The sequence below is a fragment of the Globicephala melas genome, chromosome 1 (genome assembly GCF_963455315.2).
Source record: "Globicephala melas chromosome 1, mGloMel1.2, whole genome shotgun sequence".
Lineage (NCBI taxonomy): Eukaryota > Metazoa > Chordata > Mammalia > Artiodactyla > Delphinidae > Globicephala > Globicephala melas.
The window spans coordinates 152,457,289-152,483,557 of NC_083314.1; the positions used below are offsets into that span (position 1 = coordinate 152,457,289).

A 26,269-nucleotide genomic window follows, 5' to 3' on the forward strand; every position below is an offset into this window, starting at 1 on the left:
CCTGCTCCGAGGACAGATGTGTGCTACGAGGCCCACTGGCATGCACCTGAAGGGCCAGCTGCACCCCTGCTTGGCCCAGAGGTGTGTGGGGCATGGCACACACCCTGACTGGCGCCCATCACCTTGGCCACACGGCCAGACCCACAGCCTACCAACACCACGCCATCCCACAATGCTGGGGACAAAAAGCAAGGCTCTGCGGACCCAGAGGGAATCCCAGGCACACGGAGCCACCTCCCCTCTCAGGGGTTTGAAGCAGAGGCCAGGGGATGACTCTTTTTTTCTTGTGTTTTTTTTGTTTGGATTTTTTTTTTTGTCTGTTTGTTTTTTGCTTTTGCTTTATCTTTAAACTTTGCAAACGATGGTGACGACGAATGCCTTTCCAGGCTCCCCCAGACACGTCTGTGGTTCTGGGCTGTGAATGTTAAACACACACTGGAATAGACGACTGGGGATGAGTGCTTCCTACCTCCGCCCCGCCCACCACTGTCTATGGGGCCCAAAATAAGGCTCTTACGGAAAAACAGAACAGAAATTAAACCAAAAAAAAAAAAAAACTGTTTCCCTGCATTTGGCTAAAACAGGATCTTGTCTGAAGGGCTGGAAGAGCAGCTGGATCAGCGATGCCTCTGCGCAGGCTGGCGGCCCCAGCTCCACACACATGAGGAAGGCACACTGCATCCTTCAGCAGTGAAAGTCGTACCAAGAAAGGGTCCAGAGCGAATTCAAAAGAGAACACAAGCTACACCGCAACCCCATTCTGCAGTTAAGAACTTGTAAAAGGAAAAGTCAGAGGGAAGAGGCTAGAATCCCTGTCTACCCCACTTAAAGTATAAAAAAGGAGGCTTTGCTCCCATCCCCCCCACGAGAAGAAGCATGAGAAACGCGGCAGCGGAACAGAGAGCTCGCAGGGGCTCCGGGGCGGGCCTGGCGGACAGAGACGTGGCCTCAGTGCACGCCTGCCGGCCCACCCCCTCGCCCAGGGCAGTTCTGGGCTCTCCGTTCGGTGTGGCAATGTTCTTGAAACGCTGTGATCCCGGTGGGCTGTGCTCTGCCAGCAGCAGCACCTGTGCAGGAGGGCTGGATGATGGTCGGTATGGCTCAGAGGAGCTGGGTCCCCTCCGGAGCCCCCAGGTGGGGGCAGCGGAGGAGAGGGGGGCGGTGGTTACGTTGCATAGTGGTCAAAGCTGCCGAGGTACTCCAGGGCTGCGCGGTAGCACAGCTGGTACTGGTCCTGCCGGGACAGGGGTCTGGTCAGCGCAGACAGCGATGGAGGATACCCCGACACGCAGCCAAGGGCACTCACACTGCAGCCAGTGGGGCATGGACTTAGCCTCTGCCTCTGCTGGCCAGCAGCAGGGGCTAGATCCAGACATCTGCCCGGGCTTCCCCCTGCCACCCCCACTCTGCCCCTAGATCGTGTACCCTGTAAGGACCGACACATGCAACCCCAGCTGGGAGCCACGCACAACACTGGCGTCCAGTGCACGGCTGCCAAGTGGGGAACCCGTCCGGCTCAGCCTTCCCCTAGATCGTGTACCCTGATGGTACCCTGTGTACCATCACCAGCCTTCCCCAGCACGTGTCTGTGAGGAGCTGGCTTTGGCACGGCCAGTGGCCTGCATACCTCCGTCTGCACCATGGCTGGGCGCTGTGTGCGCAGGGTCTTCACGGTCTGGAACATGTCGACCACGCCCTCGTAGCGCATCCGCTCCAGGACGATGCTCAGCGTGATGAACACCCCGGTGCGGCCGACACCGGCACTGCCCAGGGACAGTGCTGGGTCAGGGCTCCTGCCCCTGAACCCCCAACCCCCCACACGCCCAGACCTCCATGGGGTCGGCCCCACCTGCAGTGCACCGTGATGGGCCCATCCTGCCCGAACTGCTCCTTGGTCTTGTGCACCTGCCCGATGAAGTCGATGAAGCCCTCGCCCGTCTTGGGCACGCCCTGCTCTGGCCAGTCTGTGAACTGGAACTGTCGGATCGTCCTTGACTGCCCATCCTGGGAGAGGTGGCAGAGGCCGGGGTCAGGCCTGGAGCTTCAGGCGGCAGCCCCCCAGGGCAGGCGGACAGTGCGGTAGCACAGGTAAGCACCCTGAGGTCGTTACACCGAGGCCACCCTGGGAAATGGGCTTGCACGCCCACAGCTCACCTTCGATTCCTGCAGCTGGAGCTGGGGCACCACAAAGGCAGCCCCACCACAGGGGCTCCGGCAGCATTACAGACAAGCTTTCGTACAAATATACACACTCCCCTGTCCACTCACCCTGGCATCTGTGACCTTGAATTCACGCAGGATATACTGGGGCATGTTGTACTCAGCCATCGGGTCAACGACAAAGTACTGGTAGCGAGCAGAGCGCTCTGCGGGCCAGTACTGGTGGCACTTTTCCTGTGGACAGAGGGCCCGGCCCCATGGTCAGGTGGGGAAAAAGTGGGGAGGGGAGCTCCGGGTTTCAGAGGATTCGGGGGCAGGATGCCACAGGTGGTGATAATGGGGTCTGAGGCTGACAGGGCCGGGAGAGGAAGGACACGATAGAGAAGGGGTGGCTGGCGTGCTCACCCTGCCCATCTCCCGAAGCCTGGTAAGCATGACGATGATGGTGGAGTTGTGCTCCCACAGCATGCGCCAGAAGTCCTCTGTGCTCTCCGCCAGAGGCCCCTGCGTGGCGATGTAGGCCTTCTGCTGTCTGGGGTGGACATAAGACTGGACATGCTGGAGGTGCTGCTGTCCCCCGAGTCTCCCCATGGCTGCCTAGTCCCTTGGGGCCCCGCTCAGATCACCCCTCCTCCAGGAAGCCCACCCTGGTCTTCCAGGCTGGCCCTACTCTGTTGCGCCCCCAGCCGGCCAGGAGCAGGCCTGGCTACCGTGGGCGTGGCGGGCAGTCACAAGTGTGCTGACCTATAGCCATCCAGGAAGCTGGCATTGATGTAGTCGGAGCCCTCCACGCCGCGGATGGGTTGCAGACACACACGGGTCAGTTCGTAGGGCATGATGTTCACCAGGCGGTTCTTGAACTTGTTGCAGGGCAGGTTGGCGCTGATGAAGCGGGATGTGTGGGCCTTGGAGCTGGCCAGCAACTAGCGAGAGGGAGAGGCTGGTCAGGCCTGGCTTCCTGAAGGACTGTCCCCGGGACCCAGTCCAGGCCCTGGAGCCAGGCAGGCCCAGCCCTGAGCCCACCTTGAACTCCAGCTCCATGGCAGTCACACTTTCCCCAGGAGGCACTTGGCCCAGCTTCTGGATGTGGGCATAGAGGTTGCGAGCAGGCACCTCCGTGTGTCCACACGTGGCGGCCTCCAGCAGTGCCTCATGGATGAACACGTACTGGTCCTCGGTCTGCACCATGTAGTTGCGCTGCGACCGCATGCACGTCACATGGCCGTAGATGTCCACCGTCTTCTCATGCTTCATCCGCTCCAGCATGGCGTCGATGACGATGAAGCAGCCCGTGCGGCCCACGCCCGCACTGCAGGACACGGACTCAGCCTGGGCAGGGGCCCACCCCGCCTCTGCCCCACCCCCCGGTGGCGTGGCACTCCCTCACCTGCAATGCACCACCATGGGCCCGGCGTCCAGCGGGTTGCAGGCCTTGACCCGCCGCAGGAAGGCCAGGATGGGGGTCGGGTACTCGGGAACTCCGTGGTCTGGCCAGGCCATGAACTGGAACTGACGCAGCTCCCGCTTCTCACTGGAGCCACTCTGGGGAGGAGAGCGGGGAGAGACGGTGTGACCAGGGAGTGTACCCTCTACAGACTCAGGGCAGGATGCCCCAATGCTGAGGCCAAACCCCGGCTTTCCAACGGGACTCAGAAGCCACACGGGGCAGCCTGAAGGAGCTCGGGAGCTGCTTCCATCCATGCCGCCCATGGCACCGGCTGTCATGGTGCGCTCACACCTCCAAGCCCCGACCTCCAACACCGGGCTCCCACTCGCCCCCTTCCCCGCCAGCGCACCATGTTCAGACCATTGTCCTCATAGGTCCCGGCCGGGGGACAAGCACGGGGGCAGGACCATACCTTGTGGAGCGCAAAGGTGCGCACGGTGTAGGTGGCCAGCTCCACTGTGTCCAGCAGGGTCACCTGGATGAGGCCGTAGGTCTCGGTGCCACGGGGTGGCCAGTACTGATCGCACTTCACCTGCAGAGGGACAGCAGGGCAGGGTGCAAGGGTGTTTGGAGGTACCCAAAGGCTCAGGCGGGCAGAAGCAGGGTGGGAGGTCTAGCCCTCAGCCCCGAGCTCTCAGATCCATTATGCCACCCCTCACCAAACCCTATCATGGTCTCACGATACGCCTCCACCCCTGCCCTCACCAGGGGAACGAGGGACGTAACTGAAAATTGTTTATTCATGACCAGATTTCACCAGGCACATTTTCTGCCAAATTTACCCATAACGTTTATGCACCATTTTCAAGCTCTGTAAATTTCACGTTCCAGTCAACGCTTTGCTGTGCATAAACAGATAACAGCGGCTCTTTCCACTAATTAACTCAGGAGACGTGTTAATGCCCCAGCTACACTCCAGCATCTGGGGAACACGCGAATATCCCAGAAACATGCCAGCAACTGGGGAGCATATTAACATTCTTGGAAAACGACAGCATCTGGGGCAACGTATTAACATGCTGGGAACCCACTAGTATATGGGGAACATGCCACATCCCAGGAACGTCCAGCAGCTGGGACACGAAGACACCCCAGGAAGACAACAGCACTTGGCAAGTCCCTTGAGGAGCTTCTTCCCACAGGGATGGGAAAAGGTGTCTGAAGTCACCTGCTGGCTGAGTATCCACTGCCACCCTCCTCCCCCGCCCTGGGCAGGGCTCTGCACAGCCTTACCCGGGACTTTTCCTCCAGCCGTGTCATCATGACCACAGTGGCTGTACGCTGCTCCCACACCATCCTCCAGAAATCGCCCATGGTCTCAGGCAGCGGGCCCTGCGTGGCAATGTAGGCATTCTGCTTGCGGTAGCCATCGATGTAGTTGGCGTTGATGTAGTCACTCCCCGGGACACCTATGAACAGGCAGGAAGGGACATGGGAGAGCATTACCCTGGGGCCTCCAACCCAGTCCCTCCACACCTCCTCGGTGCACCCTGGGACCTGTGGGCCTCTCCTGGAGGATGAAACGTCACCCAGCGAGGAGGAGATCAGGGGATGGGAGGGGGCCCCGCCCTCAGCTCACCATCAATGGAGGTAAGGATGACTCGAGAGTGGTCGTAGGCAATGACGTTGGCGTAGCGGTTCTTGGGCTTGTTCACCTCCAGGTTTGAATTCTCCCACGTGAACTGCTGTCCAGGGTCAATTGACTGCAGGGAATGGAGGAGGCAGGTGGAGTGGGGCAAGAGCTGACTACCTAGTGCCTCCAGGGAGACCCAGCCTTCCAGCTGGTGTCCACATCCGGCCTTCACTCCCGGTTCACAGCCAGCCGCTCTACTGCATGGTGCCGGTGAAGGTTGAGCGCCAGCTCCCCTGGCCACAGAGCGAAGAGGCTGGCATGGCACCGATCAGCAAGGCGATGGACCGAAGACTCCCCTGACCAAGGTACCACAAATCCCCTCGCCCAGGAGAGTGGTCCGGGGTGGGGTGGGGGCTAGGGAAGTCCCTCAAGCCCTGAATCCAGCTAATGAATGAGTGCAGAAGCAACGGCGGCCAGCTGCGCACGACCCAATGTTGCTGGGGCTCTGGCCAATGCTGCACGGCCTTGCCCAGCTCTCCTTTTCCCTCTCTGGCTGTTCCTTCCCATAGGCAGGACGCAGTGCTCCTCTGGAGTTCATTCCTGGGCCCTCTTTGCACTCTCCAGCCCTTCCTGGGTGAGTTCACTTGCTCTCAGGACCTTACGCCCATATGCTGGAGCTGCCATAACCCCAGCTGGAGCCCAGAGTCTCCCCTGAGCTCCCAGTCTGAATAGCCAGCAGCCCCTTGGACATCCCACCTGGACATCCCACACTCCTTCGGTCTCAACCCTTGCCAAGCTGAGCTCATCAGCTCCCCCTGCAAACCCGGCTCTGCTGCTGGGGCTCCATCTCAGTGAAGGGCACTGTCCCCATTTACCCCAAAGCCCCGGCCACAACCTGCAAGTCGTCCTCAAAACTCCTCTGTGCCCCATCCCATCACTCCCAGCCCCTCAGCTCTCTCCAACCTGCTGCCAGGGCCTCAGCCAGGCCACCTCTGCTCAGACTTGGCATCTCCCTGCCTCTTCGCTTGGCCCCACTCCGTCCCGCAGCCGGAAAAATCCTTATAAAATGCAGATCTGTTGATCAATTCCCTGCTTAATATCTCCCATGGCTCCTCATCGCCTCAGATGATAATAGTAACAGCTGAGGCGCAGCGAAAACTTACCGTGTGCTTGGCACTGTTCTCAACACTCTGCGTGTATTCCCTCATCTAATCCTCCCATGAAATAGGTTCTATTACCATCCTCCTTTTACAGACGAATACCACCCGAAGTTCTCAGCATAGCACACCGTGTCCTCCAGGTTTTGGCGCCAGCCTGTCACTCTCCACGGGTCAGCGAGCACTGCTTCCGTGAGACCCCAGCACACCCCACCCCTAGCCTGCTTGCCTCGGTGCTGTCGGCCGGCCGACCTCCGCACGTCTGCATGTTTAACCCCAGGGTATGAGGTCACATTCAGTGTCTCTCATCTGTCGGCGCTCGTCTCCCCGCTGGCTGAGCTCCCTGTGGGCACTTGCCTCCACACCCCCAACACCCAGCACAGGCTGAGTGCCCGACGATGCCAGATGAGCGACTGACTGACCGTTAAAGGTAACACAGCTATGGGATCCTGGCTGCAGGAAAGCTCTCGGCAGGCCGGGTGGCCAGAGGAGGCTTCCTGGAGGAGGAGGCTGTGGTGAGGAGAGCCCAGACTGGAGCAGAGAAGAGGCAGAAGGTGGACGGGGGACACCGAGTCTGGACAGTGAGCCGCAGAGCCCCATGGGAGGAAGGGCGGCGTGGGACGTGGGACTGGATGAGTGTGGGCGGGAGACCAGGCCAGGTAAGGAGCTGGAGGCAGGGAGCCCCCCTTAGCAGCTCTGTTCCCCCCATGGCGGGGCTGTGCAGAGCAGGCCCCCAGTGGGCGCTCTGCAGGGAGAAGCGGCACGCCTTCCTCTCGGCACAGGTGATCATCAGTTCCCCGGCCAAGCTCAATTTCCTCTGCGGAAACCTGGCTCACAGCCCTTGAAGGGGAGCCCTGGTGCCCGCGATAGCAGCCCAGCTGAGGGTGGACATCTGACTGGAGCGGGGCGGGCTCACAGGCAGGGTGGAGCCAGCCCGTCAGTCAACCATCCATCCACCCGTCATCCTGTGCCAGGGCTGCGCTGCGGGTGGGGCGGGGGGTTGGAGGGGCCGAGTGGGGCAGAGGCAGAAGATGCCTTAACAACACCTCCGCCCGTGCTCCTTAGAGGAGGTGGGGCTCTCCTTATCACCTCCTTTACACCCCTTTCACTAGCAAAGCACCTCCCCAGCCGGGCGCCTGGAAGCCCTGACTCTGGGCAGGAGCAGTGCTCTGAAGTCTGAGCCCCCAGCAGATAGGGTCCAGGCCAGAGTGAAGGGAGTACCTGGAGGGCCCTGAGCAGGAGGGTTTGTGCAGCCCAAGTGGCAAGATTCAGGGCCCCCAGCTCCCCGTCTTTGTGATCTGTACTCTGAGAACACCCGTGAGCACATGCATGTGCAGGGTACAGGTTGACAGACACATTCCACTACTCATCAGCTGTGTGACCTTGGGCAAGTCACTTCCCCTCCTCTAAGCCTCAGCTTCCTCATCTGTAAGATGGGATAACACCAGCATCCGTTTCACAGGGTGTGGGGAGGGCAGAATGGTATGCAAAGTATCTAGCCTAGAGCTGGCCCGCAGGAAGCTCTCCATAAATGCCAGCTGTTATTACTGACCTGGGTGTGTGTGTGTGTGTGTGTGTGTGAGACAGAGAGAGGGAGAGAGAGAGAGAGACCTGTCTGCCTCTGTTAGCATCGGGGCATGTGACTGAGTGTCCTGACCCGGGGATCTGGAAGGACCTCTGTCAGGCCCAGAACCTGAGACCTGAGGAGTTGAGTTCCCTGCTGGCCACTGCTGACCCCTCCAGTGTGTGTTCTGGAGAAGCCTGGAGCCCGAGGCAGGAAAGGAGCCGGTCTGGGGCCAGGCACATGGTGGGGGGTGTGAAGCGGGGGTGAGGGGGGAAGTCTCACCTCGTATTCCTGGGAGAACTTGAGGCCGTCGTTGGCTTTGAGGCGCTCGATGTTGTCCGCCAGGTCGGTGATAGGGATGGGCGGGTGGTCTCGCATACCTGGAAGCAGGGCACACACAGGCAGAGTTAGCGTGAGGCCTGAGAGGGGTGGTGGAGACAGCCCCAATGCATGTATGTGCACATGTGGACACGTGTGACCATGGAGCACTCGTCACTGGTGGCATGGAGACGGCGGCACATGCGGCGACAGGGATGGCGGGGCACACAGTGGCTGGGGGTGGGAGCGGGAGAGGACAGAGGTGGAAGGGTGTGTGGTGTGAGCACGAGTGAGCATGTCCGTGTGACACGGTGCTGAGTGGCGGGTTCTCCACAGGCATGGGAGGCTTCCCCCCTCCCAGGCCGGGGCCGGAAGCACAGGTGGAAGGCAGTGGACAGGATGGGGCTGGGCTGCTTCAGCCTGCACCCCGCCTGCGGGTCCTGCCTCTGGACAGCGCTCCTGCCCTCACTGGCGCCAGTCACCACGGGAGGCTGGGTGATGTCCCTGTCCCAGCACCCAGCATGTGGATGGAGTGATCACGATGTACATGGCAGAGACGTGGAAGAACTCAGAGGGAGAAGCAAAGGGGAGGAGGGAGATGTGGGGAAAGGGAGGCAGGGAGACAGGAGAGGAGTCGGACTGAGATGGGAGAGGGGTCGGATTGAGACGGGAAAGGGGTCGGACTGAGACCGGAGAGGGGTCGGACTGAGATGCGAGAGAGGTCGGACTGAGACCGGAGGCGAGAGGCAGAGACAGACAGAGTGGCGGGAGGGAAAACAGGGCGGGAAGAAGGGGGCAAGGTGGGGAGAGAGCAGGATGGACAAAGAAAAGACGGGGCAGTGAGAAGGTAGAGAAAAGAGAGGAAAGGGGAGAGAAGAACTCAAGGAAGGAGGGAGGCGATGGGTGAGAGAAGTAGAGGAAACACACAGAAGCCAGAGTGGGCCCCAAACACAGGAACGCAGAAAACTAACTTGAGATATTCGGGCAACTGGGGACACTGGAACCTGCAGAGAAAAAGAACAAAAACAGGGGGGCAAGAGAAGGAAACCCGTTAACCTCTGGTTACACTGCTGCTGAACACAGTGCGGGGCTGGGGGCTCGCAGGGGCAGTCCCACCGCAGCCCCCTCTGCCCCCCGAGGAGCAGATGCATCTCCCACCCAGAGCCTGGGCGGTCTCAGGGGCCTCTTTCTATGATGGAAGTCTAGGTCCAAGCCAACCTCGTGCCCTCTGGTATCAAAGTTTGACCCTGACTATTTCCAGATGAACTGGCAAAAGGGAAGTGTGCTTTCAGAGAGAGAGATGAGGCATGTGCAGTGAGAAACAGAAGGGTGAGTCCACACGAGGATGTGCAGATGGGGACTGTATCACTCTTTCAGCTTTTCTGTGCGTTTGAAGCATTTTCAGAAGAAGAGTTAAATTATGAGAGAAAATAATAAACATCTGCTGAACGAAAAAAACGAGAAGGAAACCCTCAGCCGTGGACAGTGCTGCCATCGCCGCCACCCCTTCTGGTCACCGGTTCCCTCCCAGACCACCCCTGTGCACAAAGACACCTCTCCCCACCAGCAGTCCTGTTCCCCGATCTCAGCACCTCGGGTGACCCTCACTGTGCCCCTCCCCACGGTCCGCCCGGGGCCACAGCCTCCTGTCCTTTTGGACCCCCATCCCTTTTAACACCACCTCTGACTGCCTGTGCTCCACCCCGCCTTCTCCTCTCAGATCCCTGCCCTTTCCCCCGGGCCCTGCAGCCACAAGGATCCAGACCCCAGCAGGGCCTTCACACACACTTGCTCATTCCCCACTCACTGGGCCTCAGCCCGCTGAAATGCTCCTGCCCCCAGGACCCGCCCAGCACACGCTCTCCAAGGTCCCAACTGCCGAAGCCAAAGGCCTCTGTCTGGGTCCTCCTTGCACAGCCCTCCCCATCTGGCCTCTGGGACACTCTTCTCCCCGAGTTCTCTCTCCCTCTGGCTCCTCCTCCTTGGCTATCCTTCACCCATCCTTCCTCAACATTTCACCTCCTTCCCTGGCTGCCCTTCGTCTGCTCTCTTCCCTCGCCCCCTCTTCCTGGGAGAGCCCATGTATTTGCAGGCGTTGACCACTGCGTGCTCCCTGGCATGCCCCACGCCCGTGGTTCCAGCCAGGAGGTTGGTGCGGAGGTCTCCCTGGACCCTCCCACCCCAATGCTCAGCCAGCAACCACAGAGGCATCCTGGGACCTCTGCCCCCATTTCCTCACCCCACATGGAATCAAGCCTGAGCCCTGCTGCTTAGGTCTCGCTCATGTCTCCCCACTGCCACCCGCCTCGTCCAGGTCCTCAGCACCTTCTCAACGGCCTGCCTCCCCAAGTTCTCCCCTTCCAATATGCCTTCCACATGGCAAACAGAGCTATGTTTCTACAGCACAATTCTGACCCTGTTGCTGCCCTGCTGAAAACCTTTAATGCCTCCCTGGAACCCTCAAGACAAAGTCCAAACCCCTTAGCCTGGCGTGCAGGTCCCTCTGTGACCGGACCTCGGCCTAGCCCTCCAGACTCATCTCTGGGCTCTCAACAACCCCAGCTCCAGGGCCGCGGGACACAGTGCCCGAAAGCTGCTTCCCCACATGCTACTGCCATAGAAGGGAGTTCCCTCCGTTCCCTCCCACCCCCTCTCTGCCCGACTAAGGCCCACACAGCTTGGCATCCCTCTCAGAGGAGGCTTCTCTGCCCTCCAGGCTCCAGCTTTGACTCCTTGAAGATCTGATCACATCTGGTTGCACAGCCTGCTAAGTCAGCCTGGCTCTCTCTCTTTCAGGACACATGCCCTTGGAACTCAGTCAGCATGTTGTCAGGGAGCCCACGCCACAGGAGGGGAGCCGAAAACCTCAGGTGAGCTCACAGCTGACTGCAGTGTCAACCATAAGACATGAGAATGAATGAGTCTCCAGAATTCCGGGGTCAGCAAACTTTTCTAGAAAAGGCCAGCTAGTAAGTATTTTTGGCTTTGTGGACATATGGTGTCTATCACACCTACTTAGCTCTACTTTGTAGTATGAAAACAGCCACAGACAATACATAAATGAATGGGCGTGGCTGCGTTCCAATAAAACTTTATTTGCAGAAACAGATGGTGGGCTGCATCTGGCCTCGGGCCATAGTTTGCTGACCCCTGATCTAAATGATTCTGGCTCCCAGCTTTTGAGTCTTTCGGCCGAGGGCCCAGACATTCTGGAATAGAGACAGGCTGCTCCTGCTACGCTCCCGTCTGGATTTCTGACTCATGAAGACGGTGACAATAGTACATAATTGTTTTCAGCCACGAAGTTCTGCGGTGATTTAACACGCAGCCATGAGCAGCTCGTGTACACACAAACCCTGTGTGTTGCAGTTCACTCATTCATTCAGCTGCCTTGTGTTTGTTTCACAGGCGCTCAATAAGAATCCACCGTGTGCGCAACCCATGGGATGGGAGAGGAAGAGGACAGTTCCTGGCTCCACAGAGCTCCGTCACTGAGGCAGTTCCAGCCCAGGGTGGGAGGCGTCACGATGGAAGCAGCATCTGGGAGCCGAGGAACGACCCTGCCCACAGGGAAGAGGTCTGAGCTGTGTCTGCTGGGGCACAGGGAGGGAGTGACAGCTCAGGTAGAAGGGGCAGCCAGAGAGCCCCGTAGCAGTGGCGGGGAAGGAAAGGCGGGCACCAAGCCCTGTGCGGGGTCCCTGTACTCGCACAGGATATCTGGGGCCAGCCACCAGAAGGGCCAGATGTGGGCACCCCAGCCCGCCACACGGGTCTGATGGGCCGTTTCCCACTAACAAACCTGTCGTGTGCAGGGACCAGAGCACGGGTGCAGAGGCTGGCCACCCCGGGGCTGGGATGTGGCTCTGTGTGGGTCCCGGGCCCATACTTGGAGGGCGTGACCAAAGACGAGGTCGGGTCTGAGCAGCTAGCTGCCCCCCAGCCCCAGAGGCTCCCGGGCCCTGCGGTGCCTGTCCAGCTCTTGATATAGGGGTTCCTCGGTCACTTCATCAAAGTGGATGGGTACAGGGAGAAGGGCAGAAGGGAGGAACAGGAAATGGGGGCCAGGGTGAGGCCAGGGTCCCTCGGGGGAGACTGGCAGGCCTGGGTGGGGCAGGCAGGCAGGCTGAGGGGGCCACCCTACCTGGGGTCTGGTAGTTGAGCCGCCGCATCTCCACGGGGTCGGAGGAGTGGGCCAGCAAGGAGTCCTTCAGCCCAATTGACTGCTCATCCTTGGACGACGGGGAGTGGGTCCTTTTCCTGGAGAGGCAGAAGGGCGGTTGGTGAGAACTGAGGTCCAGGCGGAGAACAGAGATGCATGGCATAGCCTGCTACCACAGAGGCCCTATGTCCACGGCCCTGCTCCTGCCACCCCAGCCTGGGGTCTCTGAGTGCAGGGGAGCCAGGGCCAGAGCAGCTTCACATGAGAGGACACAGGGTGGAGGGTGCGGAGGCAGCGGGAATAGGCGGTGGACAGAGGGCCAGCCCAGCGAGAAAGGAAGGGGCCGCAGAGGCTGTGGCTCCTTCCCGTAAAGGGCAGGTCACTGCCGGGCAGTGGCTATTGTCTGCAAGGGCCCCACAGCTGAGACAGCAGGAGCCACCAGGAGGAAACATGCAAACGACACCTAAGATATGCAAACATCACAGAGAGCTGGGCCTCAGCTATCTGGCTCTTGGTACAAGGGTAGAGGTGCAGAGCAGCAGGGGAGGGACAGGGAAGGCGTCCCCCTAGCTGGGCAGAGTCCTCCCTTGCTGGCCTCGGCTCCCCGGGCTACAGGGACAGGATGAGAGACAGACTGCAATGTCCAGCTGCTGACAAGTATCCAGGGGCTGCTTCTGCTCGGTGGACACAGGTGTGCTTGGGGAAGAAACTTACGCGAGTGTGCATGAGTGTGCAGCACACACTTCCCCGCTGCCCTGCAGCCAGTGCTCTTTGCACATAGGCCAGACTCTGTCCCCTGCAGCGCTCAGGTAACCTCAGAGACCTGGGAGCCTGGGGGAAGGCTCTGGTGAGCTCAGAGTCTGTGCCTGCAGGGGAAGTGGTGGAGGTCTGTGCTTCACCTGTGCCCGGAAAAGGGGCATCCCCTGTGCAGAGCACCAGTCGAGAGAGTGACAGAGCCTGTCCCATCGCCTGCCAAGCTGACCAGACAGCCGCAGGCCAGGAGGCTTCCGGCCCAAGCAGCGCCCCTCCCTGCTGGGCCCGCAGTGTGCATGGGGATAAGAAGTGAAGGGGGAAGCGCGTGAAGAGAGAAGGAAGGACTCCTACCTTTCTTGTTTACTAGGTCCCGAAAGACAGGCAAGGACAGAAGAAAGGAACGGTCACTGTTTCCGCCAAGCACTCAGACCCTCTCACGACATGGGGGACACTGCGGACCCATCTATGACACCCACATGGCATTCACGGGGAGGGGCTGCCTCTCCTGGCAGACACCAGGACCCAGAGGCAGTGGGGGGAGGATGAATGGGTGTGTGGAACCCTCCTCAGGTTCCCCACCCATGGGTCTCCAGGCCCTGAACCAGGCGAGACTGTCCCTATTCACCCTGGGAGGGAGGAGCTAACTTCAGGAAGAAGGCACCAGGTCCAGGTCAAGGGTCAGGGTCAGGGGCGGGGAGAGATGGGGCACTGGGGACAGGAACTCGTGTGTGAACATGTTCAGACATACGGACCAACAAGCGTTCACCGACAGCCTTGCGCTGGGTGCTGGAAACAGGCCCAGCGACGTTCCCGTGGAAGCACCACTGCACAGTGGGGGACAGTGTGGCGAAGGGGTATAGGAGGGGCCCGGCAGAGCCTCGTGGGCACCAGAGCCTGGAAAGGAGTCTTGAAGGATGAGATGGCAGTTGCCCGGGCAGGGGGAAGGAGAGCTGCAGAGAGGGGGGGCTCAGCCCGGGCTGGCCGGGAACTGCACTGGTTCAGTGACGATGTCGGGGTGTCGGCAGGGGCCAGACCGACCAGGCATCTGATGGACCTCAGGCTACAGAGATCGGACTATAAAACTCTTTAGTTAAAACTGAGAAGTGTTAAGCTGAGGGTGATAAAGTAAATCTTTGGAAACACCTTTCAGGCTGGGAGGAGGATGGAGAGGAAGGGGAGACTCCAAGATTAGGAGACTGCAGCTACCCGAGAGAGGACTGAGGCGTGCCGTGTGCACGTGCATTACCTCGTGGGGAGCCTACGGTGGGGAGGGGGGAGCAGGTCCAGTGATATCCAGGGCAGGACTCACGGGAGACTGGGTGGAGGGAGAGGGAGGAGGGGAGAGGGTGACACCCAGGTTTCCGGTTGATAACTTGGTAGATGGGCCCGTCCCCTGTGATAGGGACCCTGGGGGAGGGCTGTGGGAAGGGTCAAGACACCCTGAGTCTGGGACAGCTGCAGATGCTATGGTCACAGCAGGCACTGAATAAACGTCTGCCAAGTGAATGTCCACGGGCACACAGCCCTGGAGCTGGGTCTGGACCTCTCAAGGCCTGAGCAGGAGAGCCAGGCAGGGAGTCATCTAGGGATGGTGGCAGAGGGGGTGCTGAAGGGAGGAGACCAGGAGAAGGCCGTGTCTTGAAGCTGAGAGACAGACAGGCTCACATCCACTGAAAACACAGAGACGGACACACAGACATGCCCGGGGATGCACGTGAACAAGCCCTCTGTGAAGCTAAGGCTGCTCATCGCACCTGGGCCACACCCATGGGTGTGCACACGCACTGCTTCTGCTCTCCTGGCTTCCCACCGAGCCCAGGGGTGCACCATGGGGCGCAGGCCGGTGTGGCTGCCCCAGGCCTGTATGCACCCGGCCAGGGAGAGCCTGAGAGTCCAGGGCAGGTGGCCGTCCACGGGAGCACTCACCTCTTGAACAGGAGAATGGCGATGACAATGAGGATGATGAGGATGACTGCCAGGACGGGGCCCGTCACCCACAGCATCTCGGGCTCCTCCTGCTGCTGGGCTGGTGTCACCTGGACCACGATCTCGTCGGAGTAAGGGCTGGAGGCATAGCGCTTCTGTGGCCCAGTGGGGGAACAGCACAGGTGGTGAGCCCGGGTGAGAGCTCCCACCCTCTGCCCCGCCAACCTGGAGAATGGGCTCTGGGCCTGGTCTCCCAGAACTAAGAGGCTGACCTGGGCCTGGTCAGCTGACTGGGACCCTAGGGCTAGGTCGGGTCTGGCGTTCTGGGTCTTAGGGGTTAGGGCCTTGAGACCCCAGTGCAGGTATGGGGCCTCTGGGGTGTTTGAGACTGGCCTGGGGGGCGTGTGGTCAGGCCCTGGGCCTTAGGCAGACCTGGTCCACGGGTTCCTTCAGGGAGGCAAGCACAAAGCACTGGTAGCTCAGGTCTGGAGACAGCGGCCGGTTGTAGAAGCCCCGGTAGCTCTTCTTGTCCCCCAGGGTGAAAGTCTCAGGGAGCACGTCCACCTGAGCGGCCACGTATGGCTTCAGCCGCTCTGCCTGCCGCCGCTGCCGCAGCTCCCCAGCGCCCTGCTCGATGGCCTCCAGAAGCTGACAGAGCAGATGACAGGAGTCACGCAGGGGCCTTGGAGCACATGCTCCCGGGCCCGGGGCCTGGGACATACGCCCCCTGGGATGAGGTTAGGCTCACCTTCCACGTAAGGGGCTCAAGCCTGGCCTGACTCAGAGTCCTCGTAGAATCATGCTGAATGCCAGACAAGGCAATGCCCCTCCTCCTAGCCAACCCGATAAGAAGGGGCCCTCTGGGTAACCTGCCCCAGCCTAACCTGAGAGGGCTGGCTGCACACCACTGCGAGAAGAGCATGGCAGATTCCAAACATGCTGGGGCTCCACTCTAGCCCCTCTGCGGCCTCCAGACCCTGCGGACTCCGAAGCTTACAGGGCCCAGGATTCTCTAGATCTGAGAGATGTCTCTGCCACTTCCCACCCCAGGGGATCCTCCTCAAACCCCTTTGGGGGAAGTCTCTGGAAGCCCTCCAGGAGTTCTCTGAAAGCGCCCAGGGACCAGCTCAGCATCTGTCTCCCTAGAGATGAGGGCAGGCTGCCAATCAGAGAGTGACTCCAGTTTGGGGGGGGTGGTCCCTGGGGCCACAGCCAACCACCTCAATGGGACTGTCATCAGCGCTACCCTTCCTGGTCCCCAGGCACCTCGTCCAGCTCCAGCTCCTCGGGCGTGCTCCATCGCGGTGCCAGCATGCTCCCTCCTACACGGTCAATGGGCACCACCATGATGTAGAACCACCTGGGCGGGCAGAGGGGGGGAATCAGGACCGTCATCGCCTGCGCTCGCGTGGCCGGCCCTGCCCTCCTCCCCTGAGGCCTCGTCTGCACACCTGACGAGCGAGGGGTCCTGCACGTGGGGCATGGAGAGAGTGAAGCGGCCATCCGCTATGTAGGCAGAGGTAGGCAGCGGCTTGTGCGGCAGGAGGTCGGGGGCTGTGCGAATGGACACGAGGTGCTGCAGGCCCCCCGCACTGCTGCCACGGTTCATCAGCACGAACGAGTACTCTGTGTTCGGCTGCAGGTCTGCGATCAGCTTCCGCATAGAGTGCCCATCCACCTCCACACTCTGCCCGTTGTACAGAATCTGCGCGGCACGGGGGCAGGCAGCACGTTTGAGTGAGGCTTCCCATCGTGGGCCTGCGGGGCAGAGCACGCGCCCACGCCCAACCGGGATCCGGCATGACAAACACACACGCAGAGGCTGGGACTGCAATGAGGGACCGCAGCAGTGTGTGTGTGCCAGGTGCAGCTGACTTCACCCACCTTGAAGGGTACAGCTGACTTGTAGGAGTCAGGGACCTCCCAGCTGAGCAGCACAGATGTCTTCATTGCAGCCTCCACACGGAAGTTCTTGGCAAACACTGTTGGGATATAAGGAGGGAGTCAGCTCTGGCTGTGTAGCTGGGGTGAATGGGCCTCAAGGTTTCCCGGCCAGGAAGAGACGCCGCGCGGGGGCCCAGGGGGTTAGGAAAGGCTGCAGAGGACCAGGCACCCCCCACTCCCGCCAGCTTCAACCGCACACAGTTCAGCTCCCAGCCCCGGCTCTTCCTCGCAGCGAGTACCGAGCGGGGCAGATGCCACAGGACCCGTGGTCAGGATCTCCAGAAGTGCTTGGGTGAAGCTGGAGCTTACAGACACCAGGTCAGAGTGACCACAGATCAGAGGGACTCAGTCAGAAGCATGTGGCCGCACACCAGAGCACAGTGGGCTGTGTTCACTAGAGGTCAGGGGGTCGTGGCCCCAAGAGATTAGTGTCGCATACCCAAGAGTGGTGATGCAGTCAAAAGATATCAGTGGGTCAAGGTCACGAGAGACTGGAGAGTCACACAGCAGAGGTCAGTAGGTCAAGGACAGCAGAGGTCAGGGGTCACACACCGAGAACGTGGCACCCCTTCACTAGAGGTTAGTGGTCATGGACATGAGAGATTGGAGTGTCACACACCAGAGGTTGGTGGATCACAGTTGCCAGAGGTCAGTGGGTCAAGGAGAGCAGAGGTCCCCAGGCGCAGCCACGTGCCCACAGCACGCACCTTGCTCCACGGGCATGGTCCGGGACTGGATGCTGGGGCTGAGCGGGCCGGCGCCTTTGCTGGTGCGTGCACGGACCTTGACGTCATACGTGGTGTCTGGCTTGAGGCCGGAGAGCGTCAGGTGGGTGTCGGCAGTGATGTTGCGCAGCTCCTGCTGGCTGTTAATGTCACGGTACACCACGGTATAGTTGGTGATGCGCCCGTTCCTCTCCGCCAGCACCGGGGGGTCCCAGGTCAGTTCCGTGGTAGATGTGGTCAGCCCTACCACGCGCAGGTTTTGGGGAAAACCGCTGGGAGCATCCTCGGGGGTCGTGATCTCCTTCTCGAACTCCTCGCCCGGGCCGGCCCGGTTCTTGGCAGCAAGCCGGAAGATGTAGGTGGCCCCTCTGTGCAGGCCAGTGACCGTAAAGTGCTGGTCGTCCTTGCCAAAATCGATGGTGTTGGGCCGCGCCTCGTCGGCCCGGTGGTACTGCAGCCGGTAGCCCAGCAGCTCCCCAGGCAGCTCCTTGGGTGGGTGCCACTGGAGCAGCGCGGTGTTCATGGCCGTGGTGCTGACCATCATGGTGGGCCGGCCTGGGACTGAACAACCACGCACTGGGCTCTGGCCCTGCCCCCCCCTTTGGCCCCGCCTCCGCTCCGTCCTCGACCCCTCACTCACCTGCTCCCGTGGTCGTGACAACTTTGGGCTTGCTGCGAGCACCGTCCCCCTTGGTGGTGTAGGCGGCGACGGTAATGGAGTAGGTGGTCTCCGGGGTCAGGCCGCTGATGGTGGTTTCCTAAGGCAGGAGGAAGGGCCCATTCCCATCACGGGAGAGCAAGGAGGGACCAGAGCAGGCCAGCCACCTCAAGACGTTAGCCGGCGGGGCCCCCCCAGGGCACACAGGGCCAGAGGTCCCCGGAGAGGGGGCTGTGAGCTGCTGGACTCTGCAGAAGGCAGGACAGGCAGGTGGATGTGTGCCCAGGAGGACCCAGCCCATGCCGGGAGCACCAAGCCTAAGGCAGACAGTCTGCTCATTCTTCCTTTCACACAAGAACAAAGTGCCGCACTGTTCCTTCGCTCCATTGTACCATGAATGACACCTCGTGAGGTCTGGGCGCGTGTGCCACACAGAGCACACAGCCGCGCATGCACAGAGCACCTTGCGTGGCTCTCGGCACACACATGCAGCCTGCGGCTCCTCCTGCACCAGCAGGCGGAGGGCCACCTGTAGATACTAACGCACGTGCACGCACACCACAGAGCGAGGTGGAGGGGTGGGCCGGGGTGCCACCCTGCAGGACCAAGTCGGGACCCCTCCTGCTCCCCTCTAGGCACTGGCTCTGTGAGCACCTTACGCCCTGCAGTGCTTCCTGAGCCAGGGAGGGGAGACGAGGAGGACAGAGAAACCCCACCCTGGGGAGCACACTGTCCCCAGCGATGCCTGAGAAGTCAGCCAGGGCAGCGTCCCCCTGCCTTGGCAGGCCTTGCCCACACGCCCATCTCCAGCCAAGGCATCATTTCTGGACATGCCGAGAAACACCACGGGAGGCCAAGCCACACCACACAGAGGGAAAAGTGGGGAAAAGGGAGGGGAGCACCGCGCAGTGGGAACAGAGCTGTCACCACCAACCCTGGTGTCCCTCCAGCTCTGAGCCTCGGGTGGGGCCGCTGCAGCTGCCACCAACCTCTCGCAGGTCCCCTCCTGCCCTGGCTGGAGGGTCGCCCAGGGCTGGGGCTCCGGAAGACACCGATGCTGGAACCCAGCCCCCAGACTCCCTTCCCAGCCTGCGCCTGGAGCAGGTGATTTTTCACTCCGGGGATCAATAAGGCCTAACGATTAGGATCGGATTTAACTCCATCTCCATCTGGCTAGAGCAGGGGCCAGGCCCTGGTCGATCTTGAACACAGGCCTGAAATTGCCGCTCGACAGGTGAGAAGTAAGGATTAGAGGAAATGCCAATCACTGCTCAGCTCGGGGCTCCTGCCTAAGCGCCCGTTTTCTCTGGACGTGGCTGGTGCCCTGCGGATCTTGGCGGCTCAGGCTGGGAGGAAAGGCGGGGGAGGGGGAGTGTCCCACGAGCCCAGCCTGACCCAGGTCTTGCCCGCGCTCGCACACCTCTTACTTACATAGTCCTCGGACTCCTCTGGCCGCCACTGACCGCGGGAGAGGGAGAGAAAGGGAGACAGGATGTGAAGGACTCTGGCTCTGATGGGGTCTGGCCAGGGAGGGCAGATGGTGGGCACGGGCCTCTGGAGTGCCCTGGGGGGTGGCAACCCAGGACCACTCCCCATCCAAGGATCCCAGCCCCTGCCTCACGAGCCCAAATGTGTGTGGGCCCAACTGTGGGCACCAGGGCTGAGGAGGTGAGACCTGGAGAGCGGAGGGCCAGAGCGAGAGGGCTCCCTGACACTGAGGGGTCGTAGGGCGCCACCTGGAGGTACTTCGAGGGAAAGGCTGCCAGACTTGAGGGGTGGGCTGCACAGCTCAGGCAGAGGGGAGAGAAGACGCCGAGGGCAGTACGTCTGTCTTGCCGGGGCCAGTCCTGGCCTAGGCTTGCCAACCTGGTATGATTATTCACAATGTCTCCTCTCACTCTCAAAAGTATCCCAGTTGGGAAGACAGATTAGCCAGTGGCCCTAGGCAAGGAGGGTTGCCCTAGGAACAGCAGGAGCTATACTGTGGCTGGAAGGGGCCCAGGCAGGATGGCCAGCAAGATGATAAGGGCCGTGAGTGCCAAGCTCAGAGCCTGGACCCTGCCCCACAGGCAAAGGGGAAGCCCTCAGACCCCTGGGATGCCTGAAAATCAAGGTAGGAAGGCATATTTCTGGGCTGGCACTGCTGCTTGTTCTTGGTACATCCTTCTTCAGGCCATGGTGCATGTAGGTTTACTAGCTGGACAGGTAGAGGGAGGGAGGTTCTGTGGCACTGGAAGGCTGGCGGCTGGCAGCTGTCCAGCACAGCACAGGGAGATGGTCCATGCCATCCCCAGGATAGACGTGCCATGGGGTCCTCCGGCCCAGCGACCCTCGCAGTGCTGGTCTGGTCTCTGTCCAATGGCCCCAGTGCCTCTGTTCTGGGAAGCTCTCTTGTAAAGTCCTTGCGAGCAGTGTGGGACAAGTACGGGAGGAGGCCATCAGCTGTCCCTCCTGGCCACGGCCACTTTTAGGGTGTGGCTGGGCCCGGCGCTGCTCTAGGTTCCTTGCCTGGGGTATCCTGCCATGTCCAAGCCAGGCCTGGGAACGGAGGTGCTCACGAGGAGGAGAGAGAGAGAGAAGAATGGAAAGACAGAGGCTGAAGCAAAACAGAGGGAGAGAGGATGGAAGGGATTAGAGGACAGGAAAGAGAAGAGAACGAGACAGACAAAAACACTCAGGGAGAGGGAGAGACAGAAACAGAGAGAGGAAGGAAAGCAGACCATGGGAAAGGGACAAAGTGAATGGATAAAGAAGATGTGGCACAGACACACAATGGAGTATTACTCAGCCATATAAAGAAACGAAACTGAGTTATCTGTAGTGAGGTGGATGGACCCAGAGTCTGTCATACAGAGTGAAGTAAGTCAGAAAGAGAAAGACAAATACCGTGTGCTAATGCATATATATGGAATCTAAAAGAAAAAAAAGAAAGGTACTGATGAACCTAGTGGCAGGGCAGGAATAAAGACGCAGACATAAATAATGGACTTGAGGACACGGGGTTGGGGGGAAGGGGGACCTGGGGCGACGTGAGAGTAGCATCAACATATATACACTACCAAACGTAAAATAGATAGCTAGTGGGAAGCAGCCGCATAGCACAGGGAGATCAGCTAGGTGCTTTGCGTCCACCTAGAGGGGTGGCATAGGGAGGGTGGGAGGGAGGGTCAAGAGGGAGGGGATATGGGGATATCTGTACGCACATGGCTGATTCACTTTGTTGTACAACAGAAACTAACACAGCGTTGTGAAGCAACTAAACTCCAATAAAGTTGTATTAAAATAAAAAAGGAGACGGGAGGTGGAGTCAGAGACCTGGAGAAACAGACAAGCTTGAGATGGAGACACACATGACAGGAGACAGGTCTGGCCACACAGCGGTGGAGGCACGCCCCCCACGGTTCTTTCAGAACTGACGGGGCCTGGACTGAGCAGATGGTGCTGTGGGGAAGGACAGGCCGTGGTGTCCTTGACCAGGTGCTCGGGGGACAGCTGGGCCCTGTGGCCAGGCTGGGGACCGGGCCCCATCTGCTCTTCTCCTAGCTTGGAGCAGAACAATCCACTCCCGGCGGAGCTGCAAGGGCAGGCCCTCCGCCTTCATTCGGCTTCCCTAGAGCCCGGGCTCGTGTTTACCTCCTGTCACAGGTTGTCTGTGGCCAAGAGGACAGTGTCCCTCATCCTATGGCCCAGCTCCCGCCAAACCACTTAGGACCAGAAGGGGGCACCCGAAGTGAAGTGGCTTCTTTGGAACCCCACTGGCTGCAGCTGTGCTGCTGGCCCCCTGGGGCAGGAGGGGCCAGAGGGAGCTCATTCCCAGGATGTTTCTGGGTGGGTGTGTCCGCTGAGACTCCAGGAAGAGCCCTCAGCCTGCCCCAGGAATGCAGGAGGGTCCAAAAGCCCACTTCCTCCACCCCGTTCCCTCAGCACCAGGCAGGCCAGAAGAGGAAGAGGGCGCCCTCTGGGCATTGGGCTGAGTCCAGCCGGAGAGACAAAGGCCCTCGTCTGCCTGTGGGTAAGTTCGCCTCTAAGCGCAGCACGTAGAACACAGGATACGTGCTTGCACCTATCTGGGACAGGCGGGGGAATCGGGCTCTACCCCGCCACGGCCCGATTCTGGATGGAAAGCCCCTGAGCACAGACACACCAGGCATTGTGAATCTTCAGCAGAATATTTTGGGTGGTAACTCGTGGTAGCAATTACAGCCCTTTCCCAGGAATCCTGAGACCAGGCTTCTTATCTGAGCTCAGCCACCCCTTACTGGGAAATTCAGGCCCCCTCGCCTAGCCTCCCAGTACCCCAGGTTTACCATCTGGGTAGCCAACCAGTGCTGAGAATAGCCCAGGGACTTCACCCCAAGCTCACGGGCAAAATCATCCTCCTCTGAGGACAAAGGGCACAGAGTGAGGTGTGCCACTGGGCGCAGGCCCAGCCCTCGAGAGCAAACATCAGGCGCTGTGCCATCCCCCTGCGTACCGGGCACAGAGCAACACCCCAGCCCGGCCATTCACAGAACTCTGCAATGCCACGGGCCAAGTCGGGGGAGATGACCACCCGGGTGGGGGAGGAGGGCTGCCGAGGAGGAAAGTACATCTCGACAGCCCAGCCCGACAGCGAAGGCACCCTCCGAAAACCACAAAGGCGGGCTCGAGGTGCCGAGGCCTGGGTCTGTGCAGACAGTGCTCTCACTGCTAGTGCTGGTGGCTGCGCCACAGCGGTGGCTGCCAGGCTGGGACTGGCACCAGGGCAGATGGCGCTGGCCGAGCCCGGACTGGCACAGCTCAGGCAGACCTAAGACGAGAGGAGGGAGTGCTCCGGGCACCTGGCCCTAACCTCCTGGTCTCAGCGCTTCCCTAGCCCGATACGAAAGGATGTCTTGGTGCCACAGTCCCTCTGAGAGCAGGAAGGGGAGGGGAGCAAACCTGGGTTCCGAAGAGCGAGTGGAATATGCTGGTCTCGCCCACCCGCCCACCTCCCAGTGTCACACCTGGGCCTCGGCCAGCATGACGTCCTGGATGATGGGTGGGCCGCGGGGCTCGCCATTCTCTAGCCGCACGTAGGTGACCTGGTAGCCGCGGATCTGACCGTGCTGCTTGCTGGGGACGGGCAGCTTCCAGGAGACGCGCACGGCAGTGGAGTTCAGCGGCTCCACCTCCACCTTCCGTGGCGGCCCGCTGGGCACTGGGGACCAGGTGGAGAAGGAAGTTAGGTGCGTGGTATGCATCCGGGCACAGCATGCTCCAGGGCCTTGCCTTCACACCCCACTGCCCCAGGAAAGGCCCTGGTGCGGTTTCCTTAGACTGTCTGCCCTGGAGAGGAAGGTGGAGGGCTCCCTCTGCCTGGCATGGGGAAGAGCCCGGGACCCTGCGACCCCTCTGGCCCAGGGCTGCCTCACTTGGTGGGGAGGGCAGAGGTGGGGAACAGGTGGAGGCGGGGCACCAGGCCTTCGACCACCCCAAGTCAGCACAACCTGGCCTATCTCCTGGGCCCCACATCACGCCAACGTCTAGAGAGGCAGAGCCTCGGTGACTCTCCTGAGTGATTCTACTAGCCTCCCCAGTCCTCCTCCTTTCAAATCTTGCGGCAGCTGCCTCTTCGGCCTTAGCCTTTTAAGGCTCCAGCTGCCTTGAGGAAGCCCCGCAGCTGGGATTTGGGCACAGGCTGTCCCACAAGCTACATCTCCCCACTTGGGGCCATTAAGCCTGCACTGGGAAGACAGCAAGTCCCTCTGGGCTTGCGGGAGGCCAAGGCCCTGGGAGCCCGGCGCGGGGATCCAGCGGCATGGCGGGCCCCGCCCCCGCCTGCCCTCGGCGCTGCCTACCGTCCTCGTCGGTGCGCACCAGCACCGGGCTGCTCTCGGGGCCGGGGCCCACGTCCGTGTGCGCCCGCACCCACACCCGGTACTCCGTCCACTTCTCCAGGCCCACCAGGTCCCAGCTGGAGTGCTCGCGGCCGATGCCGTCCACCACGTGCCGCTCGCGGTCCTCGCCGTCCACCGCCTCGTAGGCCACCGAGTACTGGGTGATAACGCCGTTGCGGCTGTCGGCTGGCGGTGGGACCCAACTTACCCGGACCGTGGTGGAGCCCACGCTCACGCACGTCACCTTCTGGGGAGGGGCGGAGGGGGCTGGGGAAGACAAATGGGGGGAAGCAGGCAGATGGAGGGTGGGGGTCAGAGACATGGCGACCAGTCACAGAGGACGGGAAACTCACCCAGGCAGGCTACTCCCCGGGTGCGTCATGGCTATCCCAGGGCCCCTCCAGGCAGGCTACCGCCACTGCCGCCAGACAGCCCGGCTCCCTCTGGACCATAGGCTCTTCTCTCTCTCTCTCACACACACACACACACACACACACGCACACACAGCTCTAACACAGCACCTCACACACATACACTGTCTCACACACAACGCACAGGGCATCAGACACACACAAGCACGGGGCCACGCCACCCTCACTCCTGGTCACACCCACAACCACACACGGAGACCTTCCCCAGCTGCTGTGCTCACAGCTCTCGCTCTTCCCAGGACAAGTGACCTGATGGCTCTTCTGGTGCGAGGCTGCCTCGACAGGGTGTCTGCGGCTGAGCCACCGGAAACCGCAGAGACTGGAGGCCCCCAGGCAGTTTGGAGGGAAAGTGCCCATCGGAGGGGCTCTCACTCATCAGGTTCCTTGCGTGTCAGGAGGTGGGTCTGTGCCCTCCTCGTTCCCAGTGATGTTTCCGGCTCCTATTCCCACTGAGGACTCTGCTGCCGTCACCTGGGCTTTCTCATCTGGAGTTCTGCCACCACCTCCTGCTCAGGTGACTCCAGCTGCCCCTCGATCCACTGGCTCCCAAGCCCCTCATCTTCAGAGCTTTCTCCTCCCCTGCGCTGCGGTGGTCCTGCCCCAGATGCTGCCACTCTCTCTAATACTGTGGCCTCCAATACCCCCTCGCAGGCCCTCACCTCTTGGCCCAGCTCAGCTGCTCAGGGCCCCCAGCACTGCACCTGCTCTTCACCCCCGGGGACCTCATCCATTGACCTACCTCCTTACTGCCCTCGATACTCAGCTTAGAACCTCACCACTCCTACCAACACCCCAAATTCCCCTCTCTGAGCTCCTGCCCAGCCCGTCCCAAGCTCTGAATGAACCCACCCCCCGTCTCCTCCAAGGTGGCATGGGGATGGGTAGAAAAAGCCACCAAGGCAGGTTGGCACTCTGTGAGCACCCCATGGCCTCCCCCGGGCCATCCATGCTGCCGGCCGTTCTCTGCTCTCTGTCCGGCCCCCTTTGCCACTTAATACAAAGTACCTTCCACCTCCTCCACGCTCCTCAAACCTCCAGCTCCTGTCGCCTCCCTTCCTCTCAGCAAGTGACCCCATCTCCTACTTTGCAGAGAAAACCTTAGCCTCCCCAACTCCTCCGTCTCTTGCTACCAAACCCACCAGCCTGCCTCAGCTCCGAGTCTCCCCTTCCCTCCCCTGGGAAGGGAGAGGGGTGCCCTCCCATCCAAGGCCAATCTCTCCCATCGCCCGTGCTCTGCCCTCTTCCCCACCCCCTGAGCCTCCAACTGTCTTTCTCTTTTCCATATCTTTTTTACTTCTCCTCGTCGACACATTCCCAACAGCATTTAAATACGCTCAGGATTTCCCCATCTTAAAAGACACACCCCATCCTCAGCCCCAGAGCTTCCCCTGCCGACTGCGCCAGCTACAGTGTTCCCTCCCCGCAGCTAAGCTCTCTGTCTCTCCTTCCTCACCTCTCATACACGCCTCGTGGAACTCCAGTCAGCTTCGGCCCCTCACGCCAGGTCCACCCCTCCACATTACTAGACCTAGAGGACACGCCTGCGTCCCTCTGGCCCTGATCACTCAGCAGCAGCATCTGGTCTCCTTCTTGAAA

The 26,269-nt window shown here is 60.7% G+C and overlaps 1 protein-coding gene across 14 annotated transcripts in view; it reads right to left on the reverse strand.

Moving 5' to 3' along the window:
* Positions 1 to 270: 270 nt before the first annotated feature.
* The window catches only part of PTPRF (protein tyrosine phosphatase receptor type F), an 85,544-nt gene continuing 59,545 nt past the window's right edge, over positions 271 to 26,269 (reverse strand). For 2 of the 14 annotated variants that reach the window (XM_030866487.2, XM_060306504.1), the window contains 24 exons: positions 24,204 to 24,509; positions 23,370 to 23,563; positions 19,816 to 19,842; positions 18,367 to 18,484; positions 17,709 to 18,287; positions 16,942 to 17,039; positions 16,509 to 16,762; positions 16,324 to 16,417; positions 15,490 to 15,705; positions 15,058 to 15,212; positions 12,361 to 12,476; positions 9,191 to 9,223; positions 8,184 to 8,281; positions 5,187 to 5,310; positions 4,841 to 5,016; positions 4,020 to 4,139; positions 3,548 to 3,702; positions 3,184 to 3,469; positions 2,905 to 3,083; positions 2,566 to 2,692; positions 2,269 to 2,394; positions 1,850 to 2,004; positions 1,628 to 1,763; positions 271 to 1,234 (listed from right to left, as the gene is read on the reverse strand). In XM_030866487.2, coding sequence (XP_030722347.1) covers positions 1,166 to 1,234; positions 1,628 to 1,763; positions 1,850 to 2,004; positions 2,269 to 2,394; positions 2,566 to 2,692; positions 2,905 to 3,083; positions 3,184 to 3,469; positions 3,548 to 3,702; positions 4,020 to 4,139; positions 4,841 to 5,016; positions 5,187 to 5,310; positions 8,184 to 8,281; positions 9,191 to 9,223; positions 12,361 to 12,476; positions 15,058 to 15,212; positions 15,490 to 15,705; positions 16,324 to 16,417; positions 16,509 to 16,762; positions 16,942 to 17,039; positions 17,709 to 18,287; positions 18,367 to 18,484; positions 19,816 to 19,842; positions 23,370 to 23,563; positions 24,204 to 24,509 — 3,941 coding nt within the window. In that variant the 3' untranslated portion in view covers positions 271 to 1,165. The remainder of the gene's footprint in view (positions 1,235 to 1,627; positions 1,764 to 1,849; positions 2,005 to 2,268; positions 2,395 to 2,565; positions 2,693 to 2,904; positions 3,084 to 3,183; positions 3,470 to 3,547; positions 3,703 to 4,019; positions 4,140 to 4,840; positions 5,017 to 5,186; positions 5,311 to 8,183; positions 8,282 to 9,190; positions 9,224 to 12,360; positions 12,477 to 15,057; positions 15,213 to 15,489; positions 15,706 to 16,323; positions 16,418 to 16,508; positions 16,763 to 16,941; positions 17,040 to 17,708; positions 18,288 to 18,366; positions 18,485 to 19,815; positions 19,843 to 23,369; positions 23,564 to 24,203; positions 24,510 to 26,269) is intronic. The other 12 variants (XM_030866515.2, XM_060306515.1, XM_060306547.1 and 9 more) reach the window with 8 other exon arrangements.